The sequence below is a fragment of the Paramisgurnus dabryanus genome, chromosome 12 (genome assembly GCF_030506205.2).
Source record: "Paramisgurnus dabryanus chromosome 12, PD_genome_1.1, whole genome shotgun sequence".
In the NCBI taxonomy this organism is placed as follows: Eukaryota; Metazoa; Chordata; class Actinopteri; order Cypriniformes; family Cobitidae; genus Paramisgurnus; species Paramisgurnus dabryanus.
In genome coordinates, this window is record NC_133348.1 from 30,775,391 (window position 1) to 30,799,686 (window position 24,296).

General features: G+C 36.8%; 1 protein-coding gene across 1 annotated transcript in view; it reads left to right on the plus strand.

The window, feature by feature from the left end:
• myo6a (myosin VIa) overlaps window positions 1–24,296 on the plus strand; it is a 63,043-nt gene that overhangs the window by 10,427 nt on the left and 28,320 nt on the right. Inside the window, exons 2-10 of the mRNA XM_065268952.1 lie at window positions 12,139–12,262; window positions 16,618–16,687; window positions 16,768–16,841; window positions 17,817–17,946; window positions 18,928–19,033; window positions 19,188–19,243; window positions 21,051–21,148; window positions 21,237–21,401; window positions 21,599–21,679. Coding sequence (XP_065125024.1) covers window positions 12,146–12,262; window positions 16,618–16,687; window positions 16,768–16,841; window positions 17,817–17,946; window positions 18,928–19,033; window positions 19,188–19,243; window positions 21,051–21,148; window positions 21,237–21,401; window positions 21,599–21,679 — 897 coding nt within the window. The 5' untranslated portion in view covers window positions 12,139–12,145. The remainder of the gene's footprint in view (window positions 1–12,138; window positions 12,263–16,617; window positions 16,688–16,767; window positions 16,842–17,816; window positions 17,947–18,927; window positions 19,034–19,187; window positions 19,244–21,050; window positions 21,149–21,236; window positions 21,402–21,598; window positions 21,680–24,296) is intronic.

Consider the following 24,296-nt stretch of genomic DNA (forward strand, 5'->3'; position numbering starts at 1 on the left):
TCGTGCCCCAGCGTGATGGTCCCCACTCCCTACTCCTCCAGAAGCACTCACAGTGTACTTTTATTGATCCGAGCCCGGGTGCGCTTTTGTCATTAGGATGTGTGTGCAGCTCAGACATTCACATAACCATGTTACGCACATCAGAAGGTTTTTATGAAGGCAGATGAAGCTGAGTGGTCGCACAATTGATGTCTCTCCTTTTGAATCGAGCTCTGGCACGATTTCTGATCTCACTGCGCGTTCCAAGCCCAAGTTAACCACTTAAGTGTGTCCTAAGTATGTATTCGTACACGTTAACGATATGCAAAAGGTACAAAATCCAAAGTAAACTATGAGTTATCATTTCCAACTTCAATCTTTTTTTCTTGGACTACAACAAACACACAGATTGTAGGCAACAGTTTTCTTCCTTGGCCTCTTGACGTGGACATGCCGGTCATTGTCATAACTCCACCCGCTTCTGACTCACAGCCTGTAAGTTGTAAGCAGTGCAGAGTAGCGCTTGTTGTTTGTAGTTTCTACGATCACAAATGCAGACATGGTTTTAATGTTTTACCTAACCAATCTGTTATGTTCTGCTCAAGCCATGCTGTTAATGTTGATCAGCTTGGTTACCTACTTCTTCTGGATCAGATTCGGCTCATAACTGATAAGGTAGTAAAGACGATATTAACTCCTGTCAGTATTCAATTGAGAGCTAATCTTCCAAACATGGTAAGAAGCGTCACATTTCTGACTGACGTCAGAGGTGTTCAGGCCAATTCAACGTACTGTAAGCTGGCCAATCGGAGGAGACTGCGCCTTTCAGAATGATGAGCTTTGTACAAAATCAACATGTTCCAGGGAGGCAGGGCATAGATAAAATGGAAATAATGAGTTTTTTAACCATGAACAACGCAAACACATTGCATTACACCAAATACACAAAATAATGTTGTTTTTAGCAATGAAATAGGTGCTCTTTAAGTTTTGCATGCGCATTTATGAGGAAGAAACATTCCGGAAATTTGCACTTAACTATGGAAAATAATTAAAAAGGCAAATATTGACATTTGAGATTGAGGTATGGGTAAAAACTTTACTTTCATAATAAGGTTGATATTTGAATAGAATTGCCCATGTATATTTCCCTCATCTAAAAAAGAAATCATGATAGACTGATATTTTTTTGATGTCTGAAATTGTATATCCATAACGCTGGAATTGCTCACATGGCATCATGCATGCTAATGATCTTTGTTTTTTTAATCATTAGTTGTGTGTAATTGTAACTGGGACACATTTAAGTTTTGCTTTATGATCAACTTTACCTCAGACAGCAAAGACAGTATCACAGTCAGTGATTTTCTGTAGATTTGTATGTGACCTTTCTGCTTGCAAACAGGTTGTGTTACTTCAGACTGTTAAGGATTGTGAGAACATTTTGGTGCTTTCATGTTTATATACTGCTATAAATTTAGCCTTGAGCATTCTTTTCCTCTCTTTTTGTGTGTTTAACTGTCAAAAATGTAGTAAACTTAGTTTCCTGGTCATGTGTATGTTATAATGTAGAAACTTCTGGCACTGATTAACTTTATACCAGAGCTGTCACACCACTGTTAGATCTTTGACATTACTCCGAGAGTTTGACCTGTGATTGTGGTCAATCTTTAAGCCATCCTCATGAGAAAAATCTCTTAATGCTGGGCCACTAATATAGACACAGAGATATAATGTGTCATTACCACCTGTTGTTATTATAATACAGCTGACTGCACCTACAGTAGACCTGCCCTAGGCCTCGCCCTTACAATCTTTTATATTCAACCTTACCCCATCACTTTCTCTCCTTGTGCTTCTCTTTCATCGTGTCTTATTTCCTTATCCCTCCTGTACAATAGAAATAGAAACTAATGATTTTTTTCAATTCTCCTGTGTAATTTATAAATATGAAGATACAGTCAGGAAGGATTTTAATATTCTCTACTCTTCCTGGTTACACTGTAAAAAGATTCCGTAGAAATTACAGTATTACTGGCAGCTGGATGCCAGTAACTTACTGTAAATTTAAATTTATGTTATTTACTGACAACAGTTTGTTCAAAGGTAAATGAACATTAAACATTAACAAGTCTTTGTCTTACAGAATACAAATATAAAATAACAGCCTCATGCAAAGCATTCTGGGAACCAAAAATCCCCTCATCAACCTTTTTCTGGGTTTTTCCTTCAGATTTTGTTTCCCAGAATGCTTTGCTTGAGGCCGTTATTTTAGTTTTATTCTGTAAAGATACAGACTTGCTAATGTTTAATTTTCATTTAACTTTGAACAAACTGTTGCAAGTAATTAACATAAATTTAAAACTACAGTAAGTTACTGGCATCCAGCTGCCAGTAATACTGTAAATTCTACGGAATCTTTTTACAGTGTAGGTTTGGGATTAAAGGTTTTACAGGAAAGCTTTTTTGCTCTTTTGATTTTTACTTTATATTTGAAACCATAATTATAATGTAATATAATATAATTGGGGCACATTTAAGACATTTGAACTCATACTTTGCCCTTTAATTTAAGCTCACAGCTGAATAAAACAAACTTGGCAATACAGAGTGAGTGAGGGAGAGAGAGACTGAGGAAAAAAATGTGTGAAAGGGTAAGACAGAAATTGAGGGAGTGAGTGAATGAGTAAGAGAGAGAGAGAGGGGGGAGAGAGAGGGGGAGAGAGGGACAGAGGGAGTGAATAAATGAGATCTGGGTAGGTGAGTTGAGTTGGGGTGGGTGAGTTGAGTTGGGGTGGGTGAGTTGAGTTGGGGTGGGTGAGTTGAGTTGGAGTGGGTGAGTTGAGTTGTTTTTTTTTTTGGTTGGGTGAGTTGGGTTGGGTGAGTAAGTTTAGTTGAGTGGGTGACTAGGATGGTTTAAGTGAGTAAGTGAGTTGGGGTGGGTGAGTTGAGTTGGGGTGGGTGAGTTGAGTTGAGTTGGGGTGGGTGAGTTGGGTTGGGTTGGTGAGTTGGGTTGGTTTTTTTTGGGTTGTTTTTTTTTGGGTTGGGTGAGTTGGGTGAGTAAGTTGAGTTGGGTGGGTGACTAGGATGGTTTAAGTGAGTGAGTAAGTGAGTTGGATGGGTGAGTTAGTTTGGTGGGTGAGTTAGTTTGGTGGGTGGGTGAGTTTGGTGGGTGGGTGAGTTGAGTTGGATGGGTTGAGTGAGTGAGTTTTTGGGTAAGTTAGTTTTGGTGGGTGAGTTTGGTGGGTGGGTGGGTTGAGGTGGGTGAGATGAGTTGGGTAAGTTGTTTGGGTTGCATGAGGGAGTTGAGTGGGTGAGTCGTTAGGTGGGTGAGTTTTTGAGTTGGGTGGGTGAGTTTTTGAGTTGGGTGGGTGAGTTTTTGAGTTGGGTGAGTGAATGATATGGATAGTGCACAGTTGCTATAATTGCATATACAACAAAAGAGGAGAAAAAGATTTGATGTCATTAGCCTGCCAGATTTTGCTGCGCTGCATAAAGTTGATCACACATTGACATGATTAACCCCTTAGGTGTAAAATTTTGGTATCGAACCAAAATATTTTAATCGAGTATACTGGATGGTATACTCGATACGGTTGGTACCTTAAAAAGTATGGAATACAATACCCAGCCCTAAGTAAGTAAAGGAGTGAGTGATGAATGACAAAGATTGAAGGTAAGGAAGAGAAAGTGAGGGAGAATGAGGAAAAGAGACTGTGGCTTTGTCCACACGAAGCCGGTGCATTCCCTATCCGATCATTTTTTTCCTCGTTCTAAAAAATAATCCGTAAACACGCGTAGTCTCAAGAAATATCTGCGCACACACGAAACCACTGAAACCGACAGAAAGCGGTGTAGTATATATGCCAGACCAGTATGGGGTGCTGTAATTCTGCCACAGATATCCACTATACACGGAGAAGAAGGCTTTGAGCATGCGCATAACCTTGCGCGCTGTATACGAACCAAGAAGAAGAAGTGATAGCAAACGCAACGACTTCAAGCGCAAGAGCGGAGTCTTTCTCCTGGTTGTCTTCCGTGGTGGATCTAAGAGCATGTGGCATATGGTGTTGTCCATTATCGCTTGTTGCTCACCACAATTGCATAGAAGCAATAGATTTTGCTGTAATAAAGCTAGTAGGCTTAGTAACTTCTGTAGCACGAACACAATCATGTAGTCCACCATTATTGTTGTTGATGTTACGTGTGATGCTGCCGACACGTGATGACGTTTTCGCTTCACAAAATATGCGGATTGGCCGTACACACGAAACCGCAAGGGTGTCGATTTCAGATTTATCCACTTTAGGACCCGGTTTCAAAAAATTGCGGTTCCAATCAACCAAAACGCCGGATTCGTGTGGACGAAACGCCAATACGATAAAAAATGTATACCTATACAGTGATTCGTATGGACAGCCCCTGAGGGAGAGTGAGAGTAAGAGTGAAATGGAGGGTGAGAGAGAAAGACTGAGGGGGAGTGAAGAAAGTGAGGGAGAGTGACTGAGGAAAAGTAACTGGTTAAAATAATGAGACATAGTTTTTTTGAGAGAAAAAAAACTGAGAGAGTGAGACAAAGAGTGATGGAAAGTGAGTGAAAGAGTGAGATGGAGTGAGTAAATTAATGAGAGAGGAAGACTGAGGGACAGTGAAGGAAAGTGAGGGAGAGTGATTGAAGAAGTGTATGAAAGAGTGAGACAGAAAGTGACTGAGGAAGAGTGAGGGAGAGACTGAAGAGTAGTGTGGGAAACAGAATGGGAGGGAACGAGACTAAGGGAGAGAGTGAATGAGTGAGAGACAGAAACGAGAGAAAAATGAAGCAGCTATGAAATGAGATTTGAACAGCAGAAAGTTTTGTGTTGAGTTTTTTTTCACAGCAGGCCCACATCTCTCCCACCCGCACAGATCTGACCATAGACTGAGAGCTCACTGTCACAGCACATGAGATCATGAAAGGACTTTGTATTGGCTGAACAAAAAAGCTTGTAATAAAACATTCAGCACCACTCATCCTGTCCCAGTAAATATATGACGTGAAGGTGAAGCTTAAAGTTTTCTGTGTCTACATTTGAACCAATTCACTTAACTAAAAATATTTTCCAGAAATTTACTTAGGAAAGTTCAAGACTTTTCATGGGATAAACTTCAAATACTACACAGACGTATTACACAGGCGTTCAGGAATCGAATGGAGTTTGATGTGGGTGTTAAAGCTCCTACAGACCTTCAGACAAACACATTTGAAAGTATTGCTGGCCAGAAAACTGAAGCCTGAAAATACTTCCCCCCTCTCCCTTTCAATATGTTGTAGTTTACATGCAGTATGCAAATTTTCTTTTCGCTTGATAACCAAATCGTCTACTTACTTGTACACATAGTTTACATCTACTATACTTCACATACACATAGTTAGCGCAGTAATCAAGCACAGAGGATAGTCTCCAATCATCATAAATGTCAGTTTATAACATTGCACATGTATTTCTCATTATAACTATGCATTGTTAAAAATTGTTAACTCTTCTGTTAATATCATGTATTGAGACGGACGGTATGTCTGTGCCAAAACACTACTGTTTAAAGTAGTGTAAACTATGTTCATTCACATAATTGGAAATGATTAGACAGCAATACTCAGAGGAGATGATGGGCTGTGTGCACATATCCGTCGACGTTCAATAAACTTTACAACTGTGCCAATAAGTTACTTTGTGAACTTTGGCCTTTTTGCCCTTTTCTTGGCCTTCTTGAATTTTTTGAAATCTCAGAGAATGAAATTGAAAGTTTTGAAGGTCTTCTGAGTCGTTTGGTGATGACAAACTGTAATATCGTGATGCTCATGTTGTGTATACAGTACCTGCATCCCGAGGACGGAAACTGGCAGCTCTGCCAAACTGGTTTTGTCAAAAGGTGGACGTTGTATTCAAAACGTCAGTCAGTCAGAGACGGGCAATGTTTATCGTATCATATTTCCTCTTATGGAAACATTAGATCATAATGTCATCTCTAATCATCTGAAATTCACATTCATTCATGCACAGGATTGTAGGATATTTTAGGTATATCCGTGCTGCTGTCATAATCTGACAAACTTGGTTTGTTGCTGTGCATGTACATAAATCATTTTATTGTACCTTTCATCCTTTGGACACATTGTAATTTTAGATATATTCAGTAGTTACAAATAGTTTAGTATTTTCTGAAGCAATATAGGGCAGAAACAGTGACCTGTCTGCTCAGGTTGACACTTTATTTGAGTTTAAAGAAAAGTACTGCTAAACTTTAATGGACATGGACGTCTTGTCTAGCAGTTAACGCCTGTAGAAAACCCATATAACTAAACCCAACCCTAACCCTGAAATGACAGATGTGTCATATTTACAAATAAATAACTGCAATGATTTTCTCATGTTGTCGTGTTATTCATAGAAACTTTTGTGTTACACAAAATCAAAACAAAATGACACATAATGAGTTAAAAGCACAACACAAAAAAAAGTTTATGAGCAGCTCAACAGGAATGATTGTATCCGGCCATAAATACATCCTTAGGGACAGATCAGTATTCATCAACTTTTGTGGCGTTTACTGTACGTCTATCAGCTTATGTCTGTGATCTGTAGGGTAGTTTGCTGCTAAACGTTATCAAATGATCTTGAAGCAGATTGAAATGCATTTGACTGCTATGGTGGTAATTTTTTTTAGAAGTTTCATTGAATAGATTTGAGGTGTTGTTGATTTTTATTTCTGTTGGTGTCACCATATTTTCTTTTCTTAATGTTTTGTGTAAATATTTGCTGATGATCTTCAACTTATTTTCTGTGACAAATCTCTGCCAACAGAGAATAATCAAATCTCTATTCGTATCAGAGCCGATGGTGTAGTGGGCAGTGCTCTCTTTTGGCGATCAGAGTTCGAATTCCGGCTTGAGGATCTTTGCCGAACCCATACACCTCTCTCCACCCTAAATTGCTCAAAACATAACTTAAAACATAAACAATCTCTATTCATGCCTTTGTACATTTCCTCAAACATCCTGTGAAGATCACACTTTTATTTAAAGCGATAGCCAAAAATAAAAATTACCCCATGATTAACTCACCCATCAAAGCCATCAAAGTTACATATGTCCAACCTTTTCATACAAAAATATTTTGAAAATGTCCTAGCTCTTCCGATCTTTATAACAGATGAATACGGGGTCCGCTCCTTCAGCTCCAAAGAATGTGCATCCATCCTTCACAAAAGTAATCCTGGGGACAAATAAATGAGGGTAACTGATGCAATTTTGTAAGAAAAATATCCATATTTAAAACTTTACAAATGAAAATAGCTAGCTTCCGATAACGCCGCCATCTTAAGACACCTCTGCATTGTATGCACTTTTTGTAGTGACTTATGACGAATGTGAAGGGTTGTTTTGCTCCCTGCTCTGTGCCTTCGCCCTCCGCATTTGTCATACGTCACTACGAAAAAAGTGCGTACACTACGCTGATACTCTCTCCTAAATGCAGAGGAGTCTAAGATGGCTGCTTTATCGGAAGCTAGCTATTTTCATTTGTAAAGTTTTACAAGGGTGAGTAAGGGCGCACTCACACTATCCAAACCGCGCTCGGGCGCGTTTGACCCCCAAAGCCTGGTTTGATTGACTAGTGTGATCGCTCTGATCCGTGCCCGGGCGCGGATTGATTAACCGCGCTGCGGCCGGGTTGCAGAGGTGGGCCGGAGCGCGGTTCACTTGGGCTCAGACGCGGAAGGCTGTGGTGTGAGCGCAATCGCGCCTGAGCGCGATTCAAAAGGTGAAGACGTCAGTTGCGCGACCACTCACCTTCATCTGCCTCCGTAAAAACCTTTTGATGCGCGCAGCGGGGTTATGTGAATGTTCGAGCTGCACACGTGACAGATCAACTAAGCAATATGATGACATGTGAGAGGGCTGTCTGTAATCGCGCACCAAATGACTCCGAATGAAAAACACAGACTTATCATTATGGTGGGTTCCAGTGTTAAGAGAGTGCCTTACTTCCTGCTTTTTTCAAAAAAATCACATCTTAATGACGAAAGCGCGCCCGGACTCGGATCGTTAAAAAGTACAGTGTGAGTGCGGGCACCTGGGGGAGTAGGGAGGGGTGACAATCGCGCTGGGGCATGGTTTGGTTTGGTTTGGATAATGTGAGTGCGCCCTATACCACGGGGTAATTTTCATTTTTGTTCAAACGATCCCTCCATGTAAAGCAATAGTTCAGAACTTCAGATTGAACATTTGATTCACAGCTAGGATAGTTTGAGGAAAATATGGAGTAATTTTCAATCTGTGGTTCAATTCAATTCAATTTTATTTATATAGCGCTTTTCACAATTGTTAATTGTTTCAAAGAAGCTTTACATGAGTAGATGTAGGGGAAAACACAGGATAATCAATAGATAATATAAGAAGTAGAATACAGCGGCTAAGAATAAACCGTACAAGCGAGCGTAGTAATAATGTAACGTATACACTAAAGTGCTAAGTTAAGCCAAAGTTGGCTGACTCTCCCAGGGATGAAACAAACCCCTAGGACAGTGTTCTTCACTCTCAATCTTTGAGAGCCGGTGCCCTGCAGAGTTTAGCTCCAACCTTAATCAAACACACCTACCTGAGATTTTTCTAGTGATCATGAAGACATTGATTAGTTGTGTTTGATTAAGGTTGGAGCTAAACTCTGCAGGGCACCGGCTCTCCAGGGTTGGGAGTGAAGAACAATGCCCTAGGAGAAAAACCCGTTGGGAAAAACTCCTAGAAGGACAAAAACCCTTGGGAGAGATTAATATATATATTTATATATAAACACGGTAGGGATAGAAACCAGGTAAGCGGATTAACCTGGATTAAACATTATTATTATGTCATCATACATGAACAATCATACAGGTTCAAATTACATTTAGGATGGTGAACTATTACTTTAAATAAAACAGGTGCTCACTGACACCCATTAATTAAAAACAGCCAACATAAATTTTACCATACATAAACACTCATGTAATATGTCACCACTTTCATCAAATAAATGAGTGACCCTGTGTTGGAAATCACCTGCTGTATAGTGCGTGTATTAGTGTATTGTGAACTGGGTGTATCTTGTTAAGTGTAAGTGATATATGCACCAAGATATGTATGACTCGTGGTTTAGTTGTTTAACAAGACCTGAGTAAATTGTGTTTGTGGTTGTTGTTATTATGTCATACGTGAAAATTCATACAGGTTCAAATTACATTTAGGATGTAATATGACTGGACTCTATTCATACTGCACCCTACCGTCATCTAATTCAGTGCGTAGGCTCCTGTCACAGTATGCCATTTTGGATGCATGTTCTAACTTCTCCGTCTACTTTTGGTACTTTTATTAAAACCTGTATGTTTCAGTAATAGAGATGTGTTTCTCTTCCATACAAAAACTTTAGTAGCTGTTGAGATTTCTGTCCAGTATGATGATGTCTGTCCTCTGGTGTGGACGCTTTCATGATCCATCATCGTTGCCAAAAATAACATATTTTGGTTTCCTTAAAGGATAATTCCGGTATTTAACACTTTGAGTCTCATTTCTGGTTTGTTTTGGATGAACTACAGTGATGGACACTGAAATTTTTACAATGGGTCGTGTCTTGACTTTTTGACTCCTTTCTAAAGCAGTCAAGAGACGCTTCTAAACAAGTCAATGGCCATGCACAAACATGTCATTAAAACAACACTTAACGTTCATTTTCAAAACTGTGCTACTCACCGAGTGGTTCGTGGTGTTCGTTGATGATTAAAAACAAGTAGTGTAGCGAAATACAGTTTCTGTCGTGTTTTATTTGGCATTTTGTAAAATTCCATTGACTTCTCTTGGAAGACTCATTGCTCGCTGATATCTCACTCCGCCGCTGGAAACGGAAAAGGGTCTGTTTACATGTGGTTGTAGTTTTTTCGATCGGTTTCTCTCAGAAGAAATTTTTTCCATATTTGATGGCTCAGTGACCAGCCTTAGGTTTGAAGTTGAGCTCGATTGTGACTGTCTATACGCTAGACACCGAGTTCCATTCAGCGTCCTTGTATGGCAAAGTGGTTGTCGCCATCAAGTGGTCGGGAGTGTGCTGACGCTTCAGGCTCAAATATAGAGCGGAAGTATATACGCGGTTGTGAGGTATCTGAAAAAATATTTCCGCTATAGCAAATAACACGGATTGAAATCATACATTGCGCCGATATATTTGTTTTTAATCATCTACGAACACCACGGACCACTTGGTGAGTAGTACAGTTTTAAAAATGAACGTTAAGTGTTGTTTTAATGACATGTTTGTGCATGGCCATTGACTTCCAATCTGAAGCAGTCAAGAGACGCTTCTAAACGAGTCAAAAAGTCAAGACACTAACCATTGTCAAAATTTCTGTGTCCATCACTGTAGTTCATCCAAAACAAACCAGAAATGAGACTCAAAGTGTTAAATACCGGATTATCCTTTAAGATCAGAGGAGACAATGATAATGGATCACCACTATGTTAAGGGAGGTTTGGCAGCCGATCGTAGTTAACAATATAAACAATAGTTTTACACAGTAACGTTAGCTCACTGTAGTTTTTGAAATGTTTTAGATATGATAACCAAGGTAATCTACTTAATAATTTTGCTTGTGATCAGAAATAAACTTCTCTTATTGGTTCTTTGCACAAGTTTACCTGAAGTTATGTTTGTTCCACGAAAGTCTTGTTCCTGCTGAAACCGTCTATAACTTGATTCAGATTGACCCTAGACGTACAAAGCAGATGCACTGAAAATCCACTTTTTAGGAGTAAACTCACCTTTACAAAGTGCTTTTAATTAAAAAAAACTCACACTTAGGTTCAAAATGGGCAAAATATCCATGCCCTCAAACGGTCATACAAATATTATATATTCATATTTTTCCCCACTTTCATTGACCTCACCAGAATCCATTCTGATCATAACTACCACACATTCATCAAATTTCTGAGTTTTTAACCCTCTAAATACTTTTTGTCAGATTATGCCAATAGTACTAAGGGGCTCACTTTTTATCTCTTTACAAAAACAATATCAGAAGAAAGGAAGTACACATTTCAAAACTTTTAATTTTTTTATGAAATATTTAAATCCTTGCCTTCAGATTAAAACATTTTTATACAGAATGCAAGATTTCTGTTGAAATGGCACACAGATTAAAACTCATGCGACTGCAAGTGCACAAGGGTTAAGCGACTCTCTTGCACGTTTGTTAATTTTGATATTCAGGTTAAATTAGACAGTGTGTGTGCCCTCATTTTTTCACAGTTTTGAAGCTCAAGTTTTGAAATATGCTGTATTCTCCATTTAGGTTTGGATTGGACAAGATAGAGTAAATCTCAGTCAGTAAAGATCTGCTCTTTAAAGGTCATTGGATGATTTGAGATGTGGAAGGTGCATGTCTGCATGTTTAACGTCTACCGTTTACAGCATTACAGTAATCCAAGATGTTACAAAAGCCTGATCCACTGTAATGTTTTAATATTAGGTTTCTTTTGCCTGTTGAAGTAAAGGCTCATTCAGTCTTCTCTAAAGATTTGACCCACAGTCGTTGTTGTATTTGTCTTTCCTGGGCTTTTGTCATTCAGAAAGATTTATCCTCATCCAAGAGTCTGAGGTTTGTGAGCTCTCTCTGTGTTCAGATCCAACAATCTTACTCTCAGTAGTAATTCATCTTTACTGACAAGCATCTTAATAGAAACTGCTGACAGCACATTAACTCTCACCAAAGATTTTTATATAAAATTAAAGACAGTAGACCTCAGTCCTTGTGTTTGATATACATTTATATGAATGATCCATCCCATCTGGCACCGGAAAACACTGAATGGTGGAAAAAACTGATATTTTGTGAATGTGAACTGAAGCTGCTGCCTAATGATTTTTTTGCATTAGATTGCTGCTATGCGATTGGCTGATTAGCTTTATTTATACATTTTTAAAGTATTAAATGTATAATAGTATAGATGTTCCTAATAAAGTTATCTGTAGGAGTACAGTATAATGCTTAGTGTCAATGAGTTATTATGAAGTCACAGTCGTTCCCAAGGTTTTGTTTTCATTGCCCCCCTTTTTTTTTCAAATAAATAATTATCGTTTTTGTGTTCAGCAGTGAAATGGATGATGGGAAGCCGGTATGGGCGCCCCACCCCACGGATGGGTTTCAGCTGGGCAGGATTACAGACATCAGCACTGACAGTCTGACCATTGAACCTCTTAACCAGAAAGGAAAGGTGAGAAACTTCAACACAAACACAACACAATGCCTGAGACAAACATAAACAACCTCATCTTCAGGGTTGCTTTAATGTACTGTATGACAGGTAGATGGGTTGGATTATGGTTGAAAGTAAACTTTGCAGGACGGTGGCCGTTCAGGAAATTTCCTTCATTCTGTAAGTGTTAAACAGAGAGTTCAGAAAAAAATTAAAATGGTAGAAAACAGTACAAATGGTAGAAAACGTTCTTTCAAGTCCAAAAAAATGCGTCTATCTTTCACAGAAGTAACCCACACAGCTCCAGGGGCTTAATAAAGGCCTTCTGAGGGTAGCTTCCAAACCTAAAAGCAAAGAAAAGTACTCAAGCACAGACACACATGCAGTACAAATGATTTCTCATACAAATGTTTTCTTTACCAGACCATCAGGACATAAAAAATCTGTGTTATTTACAGGACATTCACAAATTAAGAATAGAAAAATGGAGAAATGTCTGTAGGCTTGTGTTGACATGCACCGTGCATTAACAAATATTTTTTTCTTTTAATTGATAATATTAATCGGTTATAAATTCTTATCTTCGGTTAACAGTTAATCGGTCAATATGAACATCGCTAATGGGCACACAGTATGTCTCTTAGATGGCTTGATGGTGAGTAAATAATGGGGTAATTTTTATTTATCACTGAAATATCGCTTTAAGGTTTGTTAGTGCCCCAGTAAAGCAAGAACACAAATGAAGTTTGTACACTGTCAAAAAAAGGGTCCAAAGTGTTTCAGAGAGGTATTACCCTGTCAATAACTACCCCTTTGTACCTAAAAGGGTGGATATTAGTACCTCAAAGGTAGCTTTTAAATGGTCCCTGTACCTTTGTTTTTGGTTTTACGTGCTGTGATGTCTGCATTTAACAAGTTCGGTATTTTACACTCTTAAAGCCCTGTTTTCAGATTGTTTATGATGAAATAGAATGGTTTTGACTGAAATTTCGACATATGATGCTGGCCCGAGAATTTTTGGGTGTTTCTTGTATCACCTCCCACCTCTATAAGGGCTTTATAGGTGCACTGGAACAATCCTTCCTAAAATGCATTAAACTTTCATTTACAAAGACGTGAAACTCACTGAGTGGTCAGGGGTGTTCACTGATATGCTCACACAAAAATCGCTGCAAAAGACGCTTTCCAACAGGTTTATCGTAGTTTTTGCCAACTCCATTGACTGGGCTGGAGTGTCTATTATTCAAGCTCTAAGCGGAAGAATATACGGGTGTGAGGCGTTTGGAAAAATAGGTCCACAAGTTTACAACGAATGCTAAAACACCTGTTGGAAAGCATCTTTTGCAGCGATTTTTGTGTGAGCAAATCTGTGAACACCCCTGACCACTCGGTGAGTTTCATATCTTTGTAAACGAAAGTTTAATGCATTTGAGGAAGGATTGTTCCAGTGCACCTATAAACCCATTGTAGAGATGGGAGGTGAAAAACAAACACCCGAAAATTTTCAGGGCAGCCGTATATGTCCAAATTTCAGTCAAAACTGTTCTATTTCATCATAAACATGAAAACAGGGCTTTAAGTGTTAAATACCGAACTTGTCCTTAAAACTCAAGAGTTTTTAAAACTGTTGAAAATCATTAACTTTTAATGAGTAACAGTAAAATGTGCAGTATATTGTAGGGCATTTTAGTGAAATCTGTATTTGTGACCCTGAACAGCAAAACCAAAATAGTGGGACATTCAAGTAATATCTAAAAGTTGAATAAATAAGCTTTCCATTAATGTATGGTTTGTTAGGATAAGGCAATATTTGTCTGACATCCAACTATTTTAAAATCTAGAATGTGTGGGTACAAAAAAATCTAAATATTAAGAAAATCGCCCTTAAAGTTGTCCCAAATGAAGTCCTTTGAAACACGTATTACTAATGATAAATACATTTCTGATAGATTTACGGTAGGAAAATAAAATATCTTCATGGAACATGATTTTTACTTAAAGAGCACCTAACTTTCAATTCACAATTTTATATTTCCTTTGATGTGTATTAGTTAGGGGTGTCACGGTTCTCCAAATTCTCGATTCGATCACATTTTCGATTCTAAGGTCACGATTCGATTCTCGGTTTTTACTTTTTTTGAAAGGTAAAAATTCTATGCTATTATTATTTATTATTATTATTATTATAGTTTCACATTAACATGCACATTGCGTGCTTTTCCTCGCATGAGGGTTTGTGGGATTTACTCTACGCAAGAAAGCTTGTAGGTTTCCTTCTTGTACTCACATGGACTTAATGCGCGCGTCTTGGACTCTTACATCTGAAATAAATCCAGCGCGTCATAAGCAGCTGCTCTTCTCTCTGTCTCACGTGCACACGCTCTCGCATCTGTCCGAAGTCTAAACATAAACTAAAGTAGTAATCCTTACGTATTTGTTCAGTTTTATGCGAGCTAAGGCAAACGATCCCTTTTGTTTTGCAATACATCCCTCGTGTTTAAAATATAAATCTCTAAGAGTTTTTTCCCCCGCTTGGCAAGCCGAGCAGACGTGACATGGGGGCGTGGCAGCATTGATCCCATTTTTTTAATTCCAAGTTCGAGGGTGTGACTTAATTTCGATTGATTTCAATTTAAAAAATCGAAATCGTGACACCCTTAGTATTAGTACATGTTAACGATATGCAAAAGGTACAAACCCCGAAGTAAACAATGACACAAGTTATCATCTCCGATGTAAATCTCTTTTTTTGGACTAACAAACACACAGATTGTAGGCAACAGATTACTTCCCGGGATTGGTGATGTAGTAAAGAGCAACATTATCATAATTCCTCCTGCTTTGACTCACAGCCTGTAAGTTAACTCCTGTTAACATTGCATTGTGAGCGAATATTTCGAACATTGTAAGGAGCATACCATTTCCGGCTTACGTCAGAGGTATTCAGACCAATCACAATGTACAGATAAGCTGGCCAATTAGGGGGACAGCGCTTTTCAAATCGATGAGTTTTGTACAAAATCTGAGTGTTTGAGGAAAGCAGGATATCTGGAGCTACAAAAATGTACAGTATGTGGAAAATAAACCACGCAAACACGTATTATACCAAACACACAAAATAACATTGTTTTTAGCAATGAATTAGGTACCCTGTAATATTTGACATAAAAAACTGTAATTTTGACCCATACATGTATTGTTGGCTATTGCTACAAATATAATTTATTTGTGTATTAGATATTAAAAGAGCAAAACGTCAATTATATAACTTTAGCAAACGCTTTATCCATTTCTTTTCCCCTTATCTTTCTTACCAAAACAATTTTTACAGTCAGCATTTTACAATTGTGTTTTCAGACTGGCTGCACAAACATCTTCTTCCTCAGATGAAGTCCAGCGCTCTGTGGAGCTTTACAAACATTACAGTGGCAAAAACCCTGTGTGTGTGTGTATTTGAGAAATGACAGGACAAAGTGTTGTGTGGTATTACATCTAACCCATGTGATGTGTGTGCTGTGTGATGTCGCCAGCTGGGATGGCACAATAGGCTGTCTGTTCACACGCTACTATTGTGTGTGCGTACACGCTTCTGCCTCACATCAGGATCCAAGATTAAAATAAAACACACAAATCTTAATTGCAATCATATTTAAAACCAGAAAGCAGCTATTTAAAGGATTACTCCACTGTCATAAAAAACTATTTTTATTTATAATAATTTACTCACCCCTCATGTCATCCAAAATGTTTATGTCTTTTTTTGTTCACTCGAGAAGAAAGTCCACAATATGGAGAAAAATCCTGGAATGCTTTCCTCAATAAATTACATTTCTGCTCGACTGAACAATTTTTTTATGAAAGTGGAATATTAATAACTTTAACATTTATTTAGCAAACACTTAATTATTTCACAACCTGCTATCCTATGGTTGGAAACACTCTGGATTAGCAAATACAAAACTTTAAAGCAAAAATAAAAAAAATCACATTTATTAATTAGGAGATGCTTTTATCCAAAGCATCTTACAGTGCATTACAATATCATTTGTTATGAGTATGACTTGACCTTCTGTGCTGCTAACACAATGCTTTAACCAATGAACATTCAGAATATCTTAGCAATGCATTGCCACCCAACAAAACCCAAGCATTGTTTTTTCCCCACAGACGAGCACCACACCATTTCTTCAGAGTAAAAAATGTGTTTTTCTTTAGATAATGTATTAATACAGAAGTGAAGATTGCTAAAGGCTCAGATTTTTCATGCATGTGCATGCATGGATATAACAGCATGTGGACAGTGTCACACATGAGAATTAACACAACTCCTCTGTCATGTTTGCTGTATGTTTTAACGTTGCTGTGAATTGCAGGCTTTTCAAGCTCCTGTCAGTCAAGTCTTCCCTGCTGAGGATGATGTTAACAAACATGTGGAGGACAACTGTAAGTATTAATATGTTTAAAACAAACACTCATCTCCGCTGTGCACGGTTGTTTTTAATGTTTTTCTGTTTGTGTCATAGGCTCGTTGATGTACTTAAATGAAGCCACACTTCTGAATAACATCCGTGTGCGCTACAGTAAAGATAGGATATATGTAAGTATATTCTCTTATTCTCATTTGATCAGTATGTTAATATCATATGTTGTCAGGCAAATTAACAACTGCATAGAAACCACCCAGAACATCCCAGCATCCAGACTACCATAGCAACACCTTAGCAACATCCCAAGCACTGTTTGACATTGATTTACACTGTTCATCTACACATTAAAATATAAAGCGCAGCAGGGACAACATATTTTTGTAAGCATAATCTGAAAGCGAGTTAGCATTTTAACACTTTCAGTTCCATTGTCCCAAAGTCAATGGCTGTGTTTTAATCAGCTACCTTGTTCAGTAGTGGGGAAGTCAGACATTTTTAGCGCTGTCTCAATCGCGAAATCCTTCCAGTCCACTGGAACATTCGTTCCCTAAAAATTTCCACAATGCAACGCAAAAACCAGTAAACATCAATGGTCCCTTACCAGAAACATGGGCACAATTCCCAACAAATATTCATCCACAGAGTATTTCCTTATCAGGGAACATGTTTTTAAATGTGTTTAATAAAGTTTAAAAGAACTGTCAGAAGCTTGGTGGTGGTGATGAGATTGTGGTTAGCTTTTCATTCTAGTAAACGCATTTAGACTTTAAAATTCACAAAGAGTTGTGTTCATTTGTGAAGATTATCTTGTTGGACAAAATGTGTGTCATAAAATTTCGTTAAACACAGAGCTTTTTTTGCGATAATCCAAAAGTCTAAGGGAAAAATGTATAGGCTTTTATTGGAGAGGAAACAAATGTCCTGTTAAGTACCGGGTTGCCTTCAAAAATCATAACATTTTGTATCAGTGCATCCCTGCTACTTAACAAAAAATAATAATTTATTTGCTTGTTGACTTATATTTGATGTACACTCTATAGTGCTGTGCTTTTTTACTTTTAGGTTGTTTATAAATTCAGTACATGATGTTATAAATGTGTATTCCTTGCTCACTTTTCTTCTCGTGTGTTTATTTTGTATTCCAGACGTTTGTTGCCAACATCCTGATTGCTGTGAATCCGTATTATGAAATTCCCAAGCTGTATTCTCCAGAGACTATTTCACAGTATAAGGGGCGGTCCCTGGGAACGCTCCCACCTCATGTATTTGCAATTGGTAAGATACATTCGTACATGCTTCCTGTACAAACCCAAATGCTTGAAGTATTCAAATTCATGTTTATTTATACTGCCGGTACAGAACAACACCTCTGCACATTTGGTTATTTCCTTTCATTGCATGTATCTGTACTATAACACATAATGCATTTTCCTTAAAGTTCACTTAATAGGTGACCTCCCATAATCAATTTTTATTTGTATCAAATTATCACCAGAATTCATTAAAAGAAACATCCAGTTATATCAATAAAAATAACTACTTAACAACTGATATTTTTTCCGATTATTGACATCGATCATCTTAAACGACGGTTTAATTTTGAAATGCATTATTTGACTCCGATGCAGACACGGATTTAGTGAAAGCCGTCTGAACACATTCAATGACACTACAGCTTTTTTACCAGTAAGATATCATTCACACATCATTACCAAAATCCTGGTAAACACAGTCAGGGATGGGAGGTTTCCTCTAAACGCCATGTGGCTAGGTCAGTGTTGTATTTGTAAGCAATAGTGGCTTGTGACTTTATATACACGGCCCGTATTTTTGTTGCAAACATTGACAGTCGGGGACATTTGCTCTTGATCAAGAAGCTATATCTACGGGCATGTTACAGTATCAAGGCAAAAGCTAAAAAGGATTGTGTACATTTTTGGAAAAGCATCAGCAGTGGTGGATGTAAACACACTTTTGTTGCAAGAGAGTTCATGCCTCAACTTGGTCCATTATTGTTTTTAACATTGCAAGTGGAAATTTGTGTTAGGATATGCACCGCAGATCTTTTTGACAATTGGGAGACATTTTTGGAGAAGTGCGCGTCACAATACTGTGTAGGGTTGGCGTTTCAACATAGGCAAACCGTACAATCGACACAGAAGTATAAAGTGCACTTCACATTTGATGTACACACCAACACATGTTCATATTACTTTACAGCAGTCTGATGTCATCACATATGTTTTGTGTGTTTAGCCGATAAAGCCTATCGTGACATGAAAGTGTTGAAGATGAGTCAATCCATCATTGTGTCTGGAGAATCAGGGGCAGGAAAAACTGAAAATACTAAGTTTGTTCTCAGGTACAGATATTTTTTATCAATGAAAGAAATACAGTATTTCCATATACAGTACATTTTATATGGATTTTATTATGTTGCTATTTTATTAATTCGAAATGATGTAATTAAGAATTACATGTATTTTCTTATAAACGTCTTACTCTTTTCTTTCTAGGTACTTAACTACATCGTATGGTACAGGTCAAGACATTGATGAGAGGATAGTAGAAGGTTTGTTTAAATGATATTGTTGAATGATATTGCTACCCATATGGCAAAAAATATATTTTCAAAATTATTTTAAATATATTTCAAAATATTAAATAATGGCCAAATATATTTTGAAATATGTTTACAAAATTCATTTTTCACCAATACATTTTTTGGCCATTTTTTTGTATATTGTGAAATATATACAAATATATAATAAATGAATATATTTTAAAGCATTTATATTCACATCGCATTGGAGGAAAAACGTATGTTACAAACCTGTAAACATAACAGGTATGAAAAGGTTATAATTGAACATAATTTCAACTGCAAAATAATATATACTTATAATTGTATATTTTATACATACTTATACATTTTACACAAACTTTTTTATTTGTCCAGAAAAAAAAAACAATATATATATATATATATATATATATTTTTTTTTTGCAAACAGACAATTACTAATTTACAAATTAGAAGTGAAATGCAAAATACAAATACATAGATCCACAAAACATACATAACAACCAGTAAGATGTGTGTGTGTATGTGTGTGTGTGTATAACTGTAAATGTAATTGGATTTAAGAGTGGAACATTTTTGAATAAAGGAGCGTAAGCACAACAGACATAATTAGATGTAAATAAATAAACAAAATGGATAAGGAGGGTGATAATAGCAATAATAATAATAATAATAATAGGAATATTATTAACAATAATAATAATGAAAAGTGATATTAATATGAAATGACAGATAGCAATAATAGTAATGATAAACAAATTAACAAAAATACTAATTTCATCCGGACTTAGGGGGAGAATAATATATTTATAGGGAGGAAAAATATATTTTTGCTATATGGGTTGTAAAATCAGAAATGTATTTTTTGCCCCTAAAATACATTTTGATATATTTGCTAATATATAAAGGTTAAAACTAATATTTTTGATGTAATATATAAAAAAGAAAATATATTGAATATATATTTAAAATTCAAAATATATTTAAGAAAGCTTTACTTACTTTCAGAATGTATTTAGCATATATGTAAAAAAAATATTTTTACCGTATGGGTATTACTCCTGTAAATTTTAGTTATGGACAATAGTGCCACTAAAGTGTAATGTTACATGTGATTAATGCATTAAACATCATGACTTAGGAGTATTTTTGTAGGATTTATTACTTTTGGTTAATTTCTAAATATGCTATTGTTTATATTAACACATTTTAACATCTTGTCTGTGTAGAAATGTACAATAACCATAATTATTACATGCTATAAGTGTTACAGTGTTTTTGTTACACGTTACATATACATAATATAGTAATAATACATTATTTGAAACCTATTAATACTCAGTACTTTATATATAATTACACACATAACTTTTATATAAAGTATTACAAAGTATATTGTACAGGCTTGTTTCACATATACAGTACATTTATTGGTAACACTTCACAATAAGGTTGTATTAGTAAATACATTAACCAAAGTGAACAAACAATAACAATATAGTATTTTCAGCATTTATTATTTCTTGTTAATAGTTCATGTCAATACGGTTATTCATGTTAGTTCATGGTGCATTAATGAATATTAACAGTTAAACCGCTTGATTTTAATGATGGATCAGTAAATGCCACAATTAACATTAACAAAGAGTAAACAATGCTTTAGAATTATTGTTCATTGTTAGTTCATGTTACCTAATGCATTAACTAATTGTTAATAAATACAACCTTGTTGTAAGTGTTACCCATTATTTTTGTGTTACCAAAAATGACTCTTTTTTTTCTCATGTGATTTTAGCAAACCCACTGCTCGAGGCATTTGGGAACGCCAAAACTGTCCGAAATAACAACAGCAGCCGATTTGGGAAGTTTGTTGAGATTCACTTTAATGAAAAGGTGCACAAACTCTCTTCAGTAAGAGCACAGTGATGTTGATGATTTAGTAGTTCAGTTGTATCACATCATGTGTTGGTTTGTTTCCCAGAATGCAGTGGTAGGTGGTTTTGTATCTCATTATCTGTTGGAGAAGTCGCGTATCTGCACACAGGGTCAGGATGAGAGAAACTATCACATCTTCTACAGGCTGTGTGCTGGAGCATCTGAAGATATCCAACAGAAGTTTCATCTCGGATCTCCAGACTCTTTCAGGGTGTGTTCATCTCACATCACACTTTAAACTTTTATTCAAATTAAACCCTATATGTGATGATTAATATACATGCAACATATATAGATGAACACGTGACAATGATTTTAAGAGGAAGTGCATAAGAAATAAATGCTGTTACCTGTCTACTTAGTTTAAAAGGTTTAATATTAAAGTTATACATTTCTCTTTCAATCTAGTATCTGAGTCGAGGATGCACGCGGTATTTCTCTACGAAGGAGTCAGACAAAAAGATTCCTCAAAACCGCAAGAGTCCAGAGGTACAAGATTTATTTCCAATTCAGTCTCTTGCGTTTCACAAATTTTTAAGCATACCTTAATATAACACTTGTTGCCATATTGTGGAAATCTACTTTTTGCCATAATTTGAATGCAAAACAGTTTCAGCATTTTAGGCAGCAGGCATGAAATCAAATTGACCAGAAACACATTGGCTGTGTTTACATGCACAAAATTTTATCAATCCGACTGAATTTAATCAGTTTGCAGGTAGCGAAAGTACAGTTTACATGTAGCTTAAACATTGCAATATGATTAAAATGTTGGTTTACGTATACATTTTATATAATCCCAACCAAATGTCTGCATAAAAGCACAGGGTTGCCAGATTCACATATTTAAACCAGCCCAATGGACATTCAAAACTAGCTCGAATTCTTTCATCTTTATTGTGCAGAAAAAAACAACTCGCTGAAACAGTTTAAAAGTAGCCAAAATCTGAACTTTGCCAAAAGGCAGAAGACTTGGCAACGCCACGCACATCATCTCTCATCAAGTTCATGTATTATTTCTGGATAAATGTACAAAGTCAAAGTTGAGTCGTGAAAAGTTGTTCTTAAGAAGGCAAAGAAAACACACTTTTCGAAAGGCACAATGCTATTTTATTGCTTTATGTAATGTTATGAAATACATAAACACTTCAGATTTCACGCATTTACATGCATACTTTTCTCCTGTGATCGGATCACAAATCGGACTACACCACCCCTTTCAATGCGATCGAAATTTGCTCTGATCGACCTCAATCGTATTGATTAAGGTGTTCACATGAAGGCTTTTTAATCCGATTCAGCCATCAATATGATTACAAATGGATTATATGGTTGCATGTAAACATACCAGTTGTGAGTTAACATTGATCACAATGACTCAGATGTAGTAAGTAAAGATTATTTTAGGGTCAAATGTTCGATCTGTAAAGTAGGAACCATGGTGTGGTGGTATAGGACCTGATCAAGGGGACAGCAGGTTTGGTGTACACCCGGATCTTAAGGACCTGAAGCACATGGGATTTTGGGGATAAGATGGGATTCTGCATTTCTCATACCTGTGTGACCATTTTCCACACATACTTCTGGACACAAATCCAAAGTTGTGATTGGTTGTTTTATATTAGTTCGTAACTTCAGTGAATGTCTTTTCATTTTATCAAGTTGTTGATGATTTTGCATGCCTGTGACTAACCGAATCACTTTTCATTTATAACACGTCATTGTCTGTGGTTGTGCGTCTCTTTGTGTGTCACTGATACATCACAGGAACTGAAGGTGATTATGTGTGTTGTGTACAATCAGGGCTGCTTTTATAAATCATCTTTCTTACTATAAGTCCTGGGTCCAATGTAGTTTATCATAATGAATAATGATATTATCTTTGAGCCAAATCACGGACGTCATGATGTGAATACATTTGACCCAGGTCTTATAAATATGATGCTTAATTTCTCTTGGGAGCTGAGCTGAGCTGGTGTTTTGGTTTGTTTTATGGCAATGGGAATATGGGATCTTCTTTCTCTATTCCTGTTTACAGTTTAATACAGGATGTCACAGTACAACAGTGTGCACCTCCATTGTGCTTCTTATAACATGCTGAACTGGGACCAGTTATATTCGTATCCAGTAACCGTTTTAACTTCATTTAAATTCAGTTTCACGAGGATTCCCGGATTGCTTTGTTTACTTTATTCAAAACACTACTTGAGAAGTCAGATTCAAATGAAGAGCTTTTGTCACCAATGAGAATCTCAGACTGATGCGTCCATTGTTTCTGTTGGACAGGATAACATGTCTTTATCCAAACCCTCAAAGTGAATCTTACACCTTTAAATTCATTTAAATTCATTGCTTTCTTTTTGCCACCCTAAATAAGTGAATTTAAAGGTCTTTGTCAGCGGTGTTATATGTTGATGTACTGTGACGGTCTGTCTGCACTTTCTCTTATTTCTGTATGCTCTTCTCTCTATAAAAGGACTCAATTTCTTTCCATCAACTTCATTTATTGAGTCCATCCGGCTCCTTTCAAACTGATTTTTGAACAGAAAAGATAAACGCATGCCAGTAACTTACCAGTTTAATGAAGATGAAGGTTTACAGTTTGGTTAAGCTGTTTTCAGGCCCGTTACTAGGCTCCATGGACTGGGTCGCAGCCATAACACTCAATGTAAAATATATATAAAACAGAGACTTGCCATCGGCTGTTGTATTTAAAGGCACACAGCAAAACTTTTTTTAGACATGTATTTTTCACGCCTAGCGCCCCTAGAGGCCACAAGCGCCGCAGCACTGTCGCAAAGGAAAGGAACTGGCCAACCTTAAAACTAAACTAAAAACTAAACCTTTAAAAACTAAACGCTAAACGGTCAACATTTTGAGGCATCAGGGAGAAACGCAGTCATGTTATAACTTTCTGATGAGGAACTCGTGGCAGAAGCCATTTCTCAATCTGAAGGTTGCAGCCTCCAGATGTCGTATTTCTAAGCTGCATACGTCATCAAGACTGTCTTATTTCAGAATATTAACAATTATAAAGTTGACTATTATACTTAGTTAATCGTAAATTGTTGCATTATGCTTATGATTTGCGAATGTAATGCTCAGT